Genomic DNA, 12,293 nt, shown 5'->3' on the forward strand with positions numbered 1-12,293 from the left:
CACAAAATAAATCCCATACTATCTGTTTTAATCAAAATGAATTAATTGAAACACCTTGAACGTCATTAACAATAAATTCTACACTGCATTTCGCTGGGCGAGAATCGTCACTTCAGGCTTTGGCTGTGCTCGGAAATGGGATGTTTAACTTTTGTATAAAAATGCATGATTTTCTTATTCCGGTTATTCTTTACGTTATTCTCTGTAAGGCATGTGTGATATATAGACGAATTTTCCGAAATCTCATCTTTACATTGATATACGATACGCACGCATAATAATTTTGTTTCATAACTGCTCTCACAATAGATAAAGCTACCCTTTCCGGTGAAAAATCTCATTGATATGGATAGGAGAAAAACACTTTTGCTCGTTGTCAGACAGGTTAGACTGAAATCCAAATCGTGGTTTGTCGTCTGCTGTGACGTCACCACTAATATTACCCATTAATTCAGTTTAATTATAGAAGTTACATGGTACTAAATGTATGTGATTTCTTTGGTACAAAAGTAATAAATTACAGGTAATTAAATTTTCCGCGAAAATAAAATTAATTAAATTTTATTGTTTTGATCTGTGGTAGAGGACATTTAGTGAAACTCTCACTCAAAATAGTGAATCTGTGTACATGTCCTGTACCGAGATCAAACCTAAAGAAATCACGTACGTACCATAACAAGACTCTCACGACAGCCTGGGCTCCTCTGTCTGCGCATGCGCTAGCGTCAGCTGTTAAGTGCGTGTGGAGTGGGAGGTTCGATTGAGAGCTTCGCGTACGTGTTTTCCTGCGCGCGGATTCTGTTGTTTATCATAAAGAAAATGTATTTTTTGTGCTTGTACTCTGTATGTCTTCTATAGCAAGGAAATTTAGTATGTGTGTATTTTCTTTGACTGTGCCTGCTTGAGTGTTTTCTTTTTTACTGTTCGTAAGTGTGACGTGAGGTGGTAGTGGTACATGTTTTCCCGCGCATGGTTTCTGTTGTTTCTGATAAAGAAAATGTGTATTTTTTGTCCTTGTACTCTGTATTTGTCTTCTGTAGGAAGGAACTTTAGTATGTGTGCATTTTGTTTGACTGTACATGCGTGAGTGTTTTCTCTTATCATTTTGTCTACGTAATACAAGAATGCCACCTCAGTTAATCTGCCATTTGTGTGATAAAATATTTAAAAAGAGTTTCAATCTGAGGCGGCATTTTTCCAATATTCATCCCGGGCACGACTTGCAAGAGCCTCCATTGTTAGAAAGCAAAACATTCAAATGTCCTGTGTGCACCTTAATTCTCGTGATCACCATAGTTTTGGGGATCATATTTCCGAAGCCCATGATATCACTCTGAAAACTGAAACAAAGGAATTTACTACGCTTTCTGACTTCTACAGCTGGAAGAGAGCAGTGGAAGATCGCGACAATACTTTGTTTGTTAAGTCCAGAGGAGAAACAAAATTAGCTTCTAATTCACGGTTAGCTACTTTCCAGTGTCATCGGTCTGGATTCTACACTCCGAAAGTTTCACCTGATAGTAGAAAAAGAGAGTTGAAAATACAGGGTTCCTCAAAAATTGATGCCTACTGTCCTGCGAGGATTAAGATAATTTCACGTGAAGATGGGCAGGTACTTGTGGAATACTGTGCAACACATGTAGGCCACAAAAATGAGTTAGCTCACTTATATTTAAATTTAGATGAACGAAAAGAAATTGCCACGAAAATTGCAATGAAAGTGCCATATGACGACATTTTAGTAAATGTGCGGTCTTCCGTGAGCAAAGACGAACTGAAGCGAAAACACCTGATAACAAAACATGATTTGTATAATATTGAGAGAGATTTTTCTTTGAATAGTGAAGCAGTTAGGCATTCCAATGATGCAGTCAGCGTGGAAGCTTGGGTTGAAACAGAAAAGCAACTAGAAAACAGCTGCATTCTAATCTACAAGCCACAAGGTGTCATTCTACTCGAATATCCACAACTTCAAGAAAAAGATTTCATTCTTGCAATAATGACAGAGGCACAAGAAGAAATACTTAGGAAGTTTGGATCAGATGTCACATGTGCAGACAGCACTCATGGCATGAATGCATATGGCTTCGAAATGACAACGTTGCTTGTTCTTGACAACCTAAGGCAAGGGTTCCCTTGTGCCTTTTTCATATCAAACAAAATGGATTCCACAAACCTGAGGCTTTTTTTCGAAGCTGTGAAACAAAAAGTCGACAACATAAGCTGCAATGTGTTTATGTCGGATATGGCAGACACTTTTTATAACGCATGGCGAGACATAATGGGCGAACCAAAGAAACGCCTGTATTGTACTTGGCATGTGCTTAGAGCCTGGCAGAAAAATCTCTCCAAAATTAAAGATTCAGAAAAACAGAAAGAGACATACGATTTGTTAAGGACCCTTTTACAGGAAACAGATGAAACAGCATTTCAGCTTATGTTAGACACTATTGTGCAACAACTTACTGAGGACGAAGCCACGAAAGATTTTTCATTTTATTTCCAACAAAACTACACGAAGTGCTGCAAGATTTGGGCTTACTGTTACAGAATAAATGCTGGAATCAACACAAACATGCATTTGGAATCTATGCACAGAACATTGAAACATCTCTTTTTGAAAGGAAAAACCGTCAAGAGACTGGACAAAGCAATACATGCTATCATGCAGCTAATTAGGACAAAATTGTATGACCGTCTAATCATTACTGAAAAGGGAAAAATAACTTCCAAATTGAAAAAATCTTCGAGCTCGCCATAATAAATCCTTGGAGATGAGTTCTGACCTTGTGCTCATAAATGGTGACAATAGTTGGACCGTTGCCTCATCTTCTAAGGTTCCTCAGTTGTATACTGTTAACCTTGTTGAGCCCAATTGTCAACGTTCCCTTATATGCAAGCACTGAAATGCTTGCATTCATAAGTTTACTTGCACATGTATTGACGCAAGCAATAAGTGGAACATGTGTAAGCATATACACTTAGTGTGTTGGTCAATTGGTTCTGTCTGTGGACCTTCAGATGCAATAACAGATTCAGATGCACTCGTCATTGAAGAAGATGTCCAATCTGCAGAAAAAATCGCAATCTTAAATGAAGTGGGAAATAATGAGTCTAAAATGAATGATATCGAAAAACAGAAAGCTGAAGTTTTAAAAGAATTTAGTTCTATTTTAATGAACTTAATATCCATTGAAGAAATAAACATTGTCAAAAAAGCCGTAAAAGGTTTAGCCCCTATCATTAGTGTCGCTAAAATAAAATCAGCCTTACCACTACCACCAAAGTGCAACCCAAACAGAAATATCGATCCCCAAATCCGCTTCATTTCAAAGAAGAAACAGAAAGCAGCAAAAAAATCTTTCAAGCCGCCCTCAGAACAGGAAGTGCTGAAACTTGCCGTAAAAGCAACAATGTTATCATCATTGAATATAGAATAATGTGCCTAGACGTGTGTGAAGTTGTAAATAATGTGTTATACTCTCTATATTTTTTTATCATACTATACCGGGACATTGTACATGATTATAATAACATTTTATAGTTACGAGTGTGAAATTAGTATATAGTATTATACTCTTATATATTTTTAATCATAAAATACCGGGACATTGTACATAATTCGGCACGGAATGCCGAAGGCCCCAGGTTCGAATCCTGGTCAAGTCACTTTTTCCGAAACAAATCTTCATCGAATAATAATTATTAAATTTTATAGATATGAGAGTGAAAAACAGTGAACTTGTGTGTATAGACGTCTAGATTTTTCTTAAATCGTGATAATATCATAAACCTTTCAAGACTCAACTTCAACTTAACCGTGTGTTGGATGCAGTGGTTCACTTGAAAGATTACTTATGAACAGTTGGACCCCACATTCAATAATACGGCACCATTCACAGGTACGTGTTTTAATTTATTATTACAATGTAAGAATATGAAGTGTGATTTTATGTGCATGTTTCATCAACAGTGGGCATATTTTCCCAATAAGTAAGGTGGAAACCTTATATTCTTTGTTCCACGTTCACAACGCCGCTTACTCCGCCCTCCCCCAAAACAAAAATCCTTTGTGAGCATGGAAAAGTTATATGTTTTGTTCCACGTACACAATGACGCTCAACTTCGCCCGTCCACTACAAAAAAAAAACCTTCCTGCGCATGCGTCACCGCACGCTACCGCAGGAGGCGGGGGAGCCCAGGCTGCCGTGAGAGTCAGGGGGTGCTATTCCGGCTTCCCGCGCTACGGCGGCACGTGAAGGTCTTCTGCTAGAGTGACGTCAAAAAGGGGATCCCTCAGCTGCGGGCCGCTTAATAACATGTAAAATCATACAAGTTTATCGTCTCATAGAGGCGATTATAACTCTTGGGAAGCAATGTTTATAACATGTAGTTCTTCTTCACTGCTTTCCCGTACCTTCCCAAGTTAACTGAGGATGGCAAACGAACAAATTCATGCTGAATTCAGCAAAAAGGGAATCAATGTATTTGGTTCTTTAACACTATTTGTCTACACTTCTACACGCATCAATAAAGTTGGTTGGTTGGTTGATTGGTTGATTTGGTGTTTTAAGTCCACTTTATGCACAGTAAGGCTAATCGGAACTCGACCTACATGTTAAAGTGGAATCCGAACCACCATGTGCCTTCACCGGGTATCGACCCCGGGACCCCTTGATTACGAGAGACAGCAATGAAGTTAAATGATTATTAGATGAGAGGCTCATCTTGAGACGAGCACAATAGAGATCACCCGAAAAATCGAAAAGTGAAACAATTTGAAATGCCTGTGTGTGCTCGAGTGGGGTGGGGTAGAGTCTCGTGCGCATATTTTCATGCAAATAGTTTACTAACTTAATTAATTATAGCGTGGACATAACTGCAACAGGATCGAGAGAGTAAGATTGAACGGAAAGGATTAAATAAGTCCCTCTACATGTATATAACGGGTCTCCATGACAGCATAACGCTTTAGGAAGCCAGAGGCCCCAGTTTGAATCATAGTAAGGCATATAGCAATGTTTGTCTCATTCTCCACTCATTAGTTCATCATTCATCCTCATAGTAGCGATCAACCCAGTAGAAATTCCTATTTAAATGAACGACAGATACATACATATTGATTTATTATTATTTCGTTTTCTGCTACTTCTGGCTAATCGCGAAGATAAGGATGAATCGTGATAAGATGAGGCGGATGAAGGGACAATCATAAACATGTAAGGACAACACAATACAAGCCCCACAAAGGATTATAATGGCCGTGAGTCCAGACGACAGAGCCTCACTAGTATGTAAAATGCAGTGGTATGAGTCCTGTCGAGTTGCATCCACGGGAAGCTCCAAAATTTCGGTGTTGTGTGCGTGTGAATAAAACTATTATTATTATGAAGTTACAGTTACGCAATAATAAACGTCTAAGCCGTATGAATGAGAATATTGCCATCAGTTTCAATAATGCGAATGTCTATAACAGTATCCTTCTTATTTAATTTTTATTTAACACGTAGTGTTTTTTTTTTTTTTGATACGGAAGAAACATGCATCAAATTATGTCAATATATTGTACATATATTCAGGTAGTGTTGTATTTTAAAATTTTCCAGCAGTAGAATTTCAGCAACTTCTTTGCAGGGGCGACTTATTGTTGACAAGAATTAATTGAAGTTACTGCTGCATAACATAATAAGTACGAGTATATTGCAAAATCATATACAAAATGCAGTGGGTGGAGGATGTCTATGCAATTTATCCTAGTGGGGGAATTTTCTTTAAGAGGATTTTCTTAACTAGAGAGATAGCATTCCAAAACCTTTCCCTCCTTGAGCACTGCTGCCTCTCATGTGAAAAAATCTTGCGGTCGTCCTTGTCAAATTGCGTCATTACGAGGCAAATATTTTTTTCTTATTTTTGGGTTGTTTTCCTGTAACTTTTACCTAATTGGAAGGCGAGGATGAGTAACGAATAGATGAAATTGATGGACACCCGCAAAGGGACACAATGTCCAGGCGGGACTCGAGCCTTAAACCTTCGCTGGGTAGCGAGATCGTTACTGAACCAATTAACGTTCTCATCTATTTCTATTTTGAGGGCCTCCCGGATGGCGTAGTGGTGGCGTCATCGCCTTATAATCGAGGGATCCCGGGTTCGGTACCCCGTTGAAGGCACGTAGTGCTTCGGATCCCACTTTAAACTGTAGGTACAATTAGCCTCAATGTACATAAACTGGACTTAAAACGCCAATTCAATCCATCTGTTTTATTATTTCACGTCGCTTTTTGACATATAGAGCAAACTAGGGCAATGCAATGAAAATGAAAGATGAAATAGATAAGACACACAATGATACACACCCATGCCTCAACCAAGGTTCGCTTCTGAGTTCATAGAGCGTTACGCTAGCGATTCCTCCAGGTAAGGGATATACGATAGACGATTTGACGTACACCGAGGGGGTTCATACCTGCAGTTGGGAACATTCAAATGGAAAGTAATTTCTTCCAGTTTCCGAAAGCGACATGGCTTTCATTGTTCGGTATAAGCCAACTTCGAGGCACAGATTTCTCCCAGATGTCAGAAACATCTGCAGGTCCAGTAGTAGCGATCAGGTATTCGTTTACAAAAGTGCTTGTGATGTTTGTCTTGAATATTAAAACGAGTAATTTTAGGTCGTATTACGTTTATTCGGTGTCTGTACCATGAATAAGCGTGCCAAAGGTAAACATTCTTGTGCTGTTGCAGAGTGTACCAATTGGGGCTTTAAGGAATCTGGCACCACATCTATTTCTATTTTGAGGGCCTCCCCGATGGCGTAGTGGTGGCGTCATCGCCTTATAATCGAGGGATTCCGGTTCGGTACCCGGTGGAGGCACGTAGTGGTTCGGTTATGGAAAAAGTTATTCAATTTGAGATTGTGTTTGAATCCTTCCATGGGTCAACTGTTTCCAAGCAACATAAAGTTATGGACACTCTAAAGACAGTACTTCAGTCAAAATTTCCTGAAGTTAACGAAAATATTATTTCCCTGTATGTCAGAACAAGAACTTTTATTGGAATTCGACATTTGAATAAACTAATGAAACTCAAGTCCATGCAAGCAAGTGCAGCGAGAAAAAGACGACAGTAGGTAGCATCGTCTTCAAAATCATGTCTCCAGGAAGGGTAAGTTGTAATGAATTTTTATTCTTACTGATATTTATTTCCGCCTCGGCCTCAACCGTATAGTGATTAACAAATCACATTGCTAAACCAAGACAGAGGCCAGGCCTATTGTTCATGTATTTGTTATTTGACGTCGCTTTTTTACCACTTTTGGTTAATCGCGGCGATGAGTGTTGATCACATAAAATTGATGAAAGGGCAGGCACAAAGAACATCAATGCCCACGACGTGACTCCAAGTCGGGAACTTCAGTGATGGGATTCAAAGTCGAACACGCGGTTGACCAGATTCGCCATCGAGCTGGCACGAGTTTCCTTCAATTTATTAAGGGATTACGCTTTCCCACGACACTGCATTTTATCCATTTATTATTTATTTATTAAGTTCTAAAAAACATATTTTGATGTTACGGTTTTTTAAACACAAATCAGTTTAGGTAGAATATTTCTGCAATTTTACCATAGTGTAAACTTTAATGTAAGCGAAAGCATGTGTGCATCACTAGTTAAAGATTTTCACATCAAAAAAAAAAAAAAAAAAAAAAAAAAAAATCAAAACCTATTTCCACCTCACTCAAGGATTATGTTAATTCAATTCAAATTGTACGCGGGTTCAGTGCCATGAATCTAACCTTTACTGAACAGAATGAGATTGGTTCAAAGAATGTATCGCCGAAAATCAATTTCGCTGATATCCCGTTGTCGCTGTTCTATTTTCATTAGATACGAGCTCCAATTACCATTTTAATCCTTCGTTTTAAAAGTTATTCAAACACAAAAATAGTTATTGTGGGTCATTTTAAAGTTGTTTTTTTTACTTCATGACTGTCTTCATTTGATTTTTTTATTTTCTAAGAATTTCGGCGGGCTGCAGCCCCTTAAGCCCCCTTGCGTACGCCAGTGCTTGCCATACTCATCTATCTAGCCTACGCTCCCATCAAATTTATCATTTCATCATTCATTTTTATTGTTGCGGTTACCCTAAATACGTAGAAAAGCGACGTCATATAACAACAGCGACATCCTATGTATACTAGATATATAAATTATAATGAACAAATTATTAATAACAAACATCTGTGAAAATCTGAAGGTATGAAGGATAATAAGTATTGGTGTGGTAGCGAAATATTTAATACGTAAAATTGTATTTATTTACCCATACGCAACTTCAGATTTCAATGTAGGGGCGATATAAGAGGATAGTCGTGATTACTTTTTGTTTGATTTGTATAACGCCATTTATTGTAATTGCGTGCTGTAAACTTCTTCATATTATTGCCTAGTTCTTATTCCTTGCGTTTTGCTTATTATTCTGCCTCAAATGGTTAATAGAACCAAGTTATGGACAATTAAAAATGAAAATATTTGCCGTAAGCTTCCATTGCTACGCGAGCCTCGCCCCTTGACAGATCCCCTCGGTCACGTCAGAGCTCGTTGCGGCTTCTGGCCAATGGGATTGCTCCGTGTCTCGGAATGCTCTTCCTAATATACTTCTATATTCCTTGGTGAGAGTCTCGTCGTACCATATGTAATATTCACAAAACTGAAGGAGTGTATATTGTCACTCTCAAATGTACACACATCTAATCTACACGTGAAAAACTATTTCATTATTAAGAAGGCAACACCAACGAAGATGGGGAATTACTGAACACAAGGGGACCCTGAAGAACGTTTGGAAATTGAAACCTATGAAGAGGAAGGACTGCAAAGATATTCGAAGAGAAATACTTAACTGTCACCAATTGTAAGTAAGGTAACATTATAGTATGGGGGTGACGGATTTTTTAAAATTTACAGGAGAAAGTCACCCCCATACTATAATAGTACCGTGTAATGGATTGGTATTATTATAGTATAGGGGTAACGGATTTCTTCAAATTTAAAGGAGAAAGTACTTACGGAAATCATTTTCTGTAGCGTTGTGGAAGTTCGTGAATATAGTTTTGATCCATTTTAATGCGAATACATGTTGTTTTCTGTGAAAATCTCTGTCCGTCACGCTGTTTCTGCTGCCGCCATTTGCTTTCTGCACGAGAGTACAATGTTCCGTGTGTTAAGATGATGCAACCCTATAGTCAGTGTTTCAGCCACGCCGTATTTTCACTAGAACATGACGTATCGAGTATTTTTTAACTATGCTTGCCTAACCTTACGGAAAATGGTTTGTGGGGCTAACGTCAATGGTTTGTGAGGCTAACGTCAATGGTTTGCGACGCATTAGGATAATTTCAAATCCGGGCACGAAAGTAGGTATTTTCCAGTGAATGAGGTTGCAGCACTGCATAAATCGACAAAACACTCGCACAACGTGCCCTGAACAAGTACGCTATCACCCGCCATAATGTGTTACAGAATCGAAATAACAAGTAACAGTAAGTACTCGTAAATGCAAGAGACATTATCTTAGTTAGAAATGCATTATTTCACCTTAGGAAATTTTCCACATTCCAAAATAGTACATTACAAAACGTCCGTGATCACGTAGTCTTTTCGCTTGCCTGAGACACAATGTGGGGCGTATAACTTCCTACATAATCGTGCGTCATGCTTGTGTTTTGTCGATTTTCATTCGTTATGCAGTGTTTCAAGCTTCAGAACCCAAGAAATACCTGTTAACAAAGCTCATCTGATCCATTTTTTTTCGCATTGTTTTACGAAGAAAAGGTAACTATCCGATATCGCCCGAACAGATTTCTTCAAATTTACAGGAGAATCTACTTACTGAAATCAGTTTCTGTAGCATTGTCGAAGTTCTTCGAGGTATTTTCTTTCGCGGAAACTGAAAACTTCACCATAGAATGCTGCAGAACAAGAAGTAATCACTTTTTACGTAAGGAACTTGCATCTTCTGTAACATGAGGCCATTGTTTCCATTATGTATGTGGAGACGGCACAAGCGTTGAAAGTCACGCAGTCTCGCCAGTGTTTCCAAACATGCCTTTTTTTTCTAGAATTTTTTTTAACTATGCTAACGTAACCTAAACTTGCCGGAAATTGTCCGTGGTGCTATCATGAATGGTTTTTGGGGCTATCCGTCAGTGGTATGTGGGACTGTCGTGGACTGTTTTTCGGGCTATCGTGAATGGTTTTTGGGTCTGTCCCTCAATGGTCTGTGATGACATAATGAACACGAAAGTAGGTATTTTTCGGTTAGGAAGGTTGAAACACTGCATTTTTGAGTCCAAATTTCCCACCGATTCCGGGCTCCGGCCCTGGGGTAACTGACCTACCGTGGCCCCCCCTCCACTCCGGCTACCCGGCTTTGTCCCTGTTAAAGGCATGTTAGAAATTGGCCCTAGTCACCTGCCCTCAAATGAGCCCCAAACTTTTAAATTTGAAGAAATCCGTTTGCAGGATACAGAAACCTTACCTGAATTTCACCACACATCCATGACACATTGTATTAGGCATATACCCACAGCCCATTCCTTCTAACTAGTAGCTTACATTCAGTGCCACATTTTCAACATTCTTTCCTTTCTTCACGATCCAGTGTTCAATTAAATTATAAAATCCACTGGATCTTCCACACTCACTACGAATTTCACCACACATCCACGACACTTAATGTTTCTAACTTTCGTTGCAGACACAGACAGTTCGAAACACTGGATACCCAATGAACATGAACAAAACACAATCACGACGCTTGATGATGTACGAAGGTGTACGCGCCAAAGGCTATTGTCCGTCGGAAAATTAATTTTCAACATGAATTTCCCCTATCATTTTCCCATTTTCCCGATGTTAGACAATATTACAGGAACTTATTATGGTAAGTAGTTTATTCTGTGAATATGAAGAAATCTGTTCGAACAATAGTAAACTAGTACCGAAATCTGAAAATAAATGCTAGAGTAATTTTGAAACTTAGAGAAATTAATTTACACAGTTAAAAGTTTATTAGTATTATTGACTGCAGAAATTATGATTTAAAATGTAGCTTAGGTACTACTTTCGTATAGGTGAAACACCTATAAATAATTTATTTCACACTTTTTTACATTGCTCACGTACTATCCTGCATTGTGGAACATTTCTTTAGGTGTAATAATGAATTTCTGTAACACACATTATGGCGATAGTGTACTGGTTCATCGCGCGTTGTGAGAGTGTTTTGTCGATTTATGCAGTGTTGCAGCTTTTTCACCAAAAAATACCTACTTCCTTGCCCGGATTTGAAATTATGCTAATACATCGCAAACCATTGACATTAGCCCCACAAACCATTTCCCGTAAGGTCAGGTTCATTTAGGTTAGGCAAGCATTGCTTAAAAATTTTTAAAACAATTAAAAATACTCAACACGTTATATTATAGTGATAACTTGGCGAGGTTTGAAATACTGGTAAAACTTCGATAGCATCCCAACACCTCTCACTCATTTATTTCGTCATTCTTCAAGGTGCTATTTTGTTTTTTACACACAAGAAATACAATTTTTGACCTAAAGAGTAATTATTAAACCATTGAAGTTAGCCCCAAAAACATTGACATTAGCCTCACAAACCATAGACATTAGCCACAAAAACCATCCACGGTTTCTGTGGATTTTTATGCAATGGTCGAAGAGGGTTCTGTGCTCGAGACGAGATAGAACGTGATCAGTTGTATAAATTATACATGGTGTTATTTAAATGCTAAATGCCCTAAATCTTACAATGAAATCATTTAGAGACAAAATACCCCTTTGCACTCTACACGCATGAAGGATTCAATAACACTCTGAAGAATGTGTTAACGTTTCATTGGTATACATGTGAGAGGGGCACCTAGCCTGGAATATAATATGATATCACTTTCAGGTCTTGTGTAGCTGTTATTTGGAATGTCTATGGCCAGATGATACCAGTTATAGGCCTAAGTATGGTTGTGGCATTGTTCTCAGTCTACACAGACACGTCATTTTGATGACAGTCCTTGTCTTGTAGCACCTCGCTCTGTATACCAACTGCATAACCATTTTCTGCAAACATATTTTATTTTTGTTATCACTGATTTCATTGTGTGTCACTGTTTTTCTGTTTTGATTCTTCAGTAATTATTTTATTTGACCCCTTTCACTTATTATGGTTACTATTTCTGTCTAAATGAACTTTCAAATCTGATACTCGTTACGAATGAAGAA

At 38.3% G+C, this 12,293-nt stretch overlaps 2 protein-coding genes across 2 annotated transcripts in view; both read left to right on the plus strand.

Annotated features, from left to right (window-relative positions):
* The first annotated feature begins 1,258 nt into the window (after positions 1 to 1,258).
* On the plus strand, positions 1,259 to 2,761 carry LOC146001445 (uncharacterized). Its single transcript, XM_083138763.1, has one exon. It carries the CDS (start codon positions 1,259 to 1,261, stop codon positions 2,759 to 2,761), a length of 1,503 nt encoding a protein of 500 aa, XP_082994889.1.
* A 5,926-nt stretch (positions 2,762 to 8,687) lies between these two features.
* Positions 8,688 to 12,293, plus strand: part of LOC146001328 (uncharacterized) — a 30,752-nt gene continuing 27,146 nt past the window's right edge. The window contains exon 1 of the mRNA XM_083138642.1: positions 8,688 to 8,910. The gene's annotated coding sequence lies outside the window, so the exon portion shown is untranslated. The remainder of the gene's footprint in view (positions 8,911 to 12,293) is intronic.

The sequence above is a fragment of the Lepisma saccharinum genome, chromosome 17, assembly GCF_977018435.1.
Source record: "Lepisma saccharinum chromosome 17, izLepSacc3.1, whole genome shotgun sequence".
NCBI lineage: Eukaryota > Metazoa > Arthropoda > Insecta > Zygentoma > Lepismatidae > Lepisma > Lepisma saccharinum.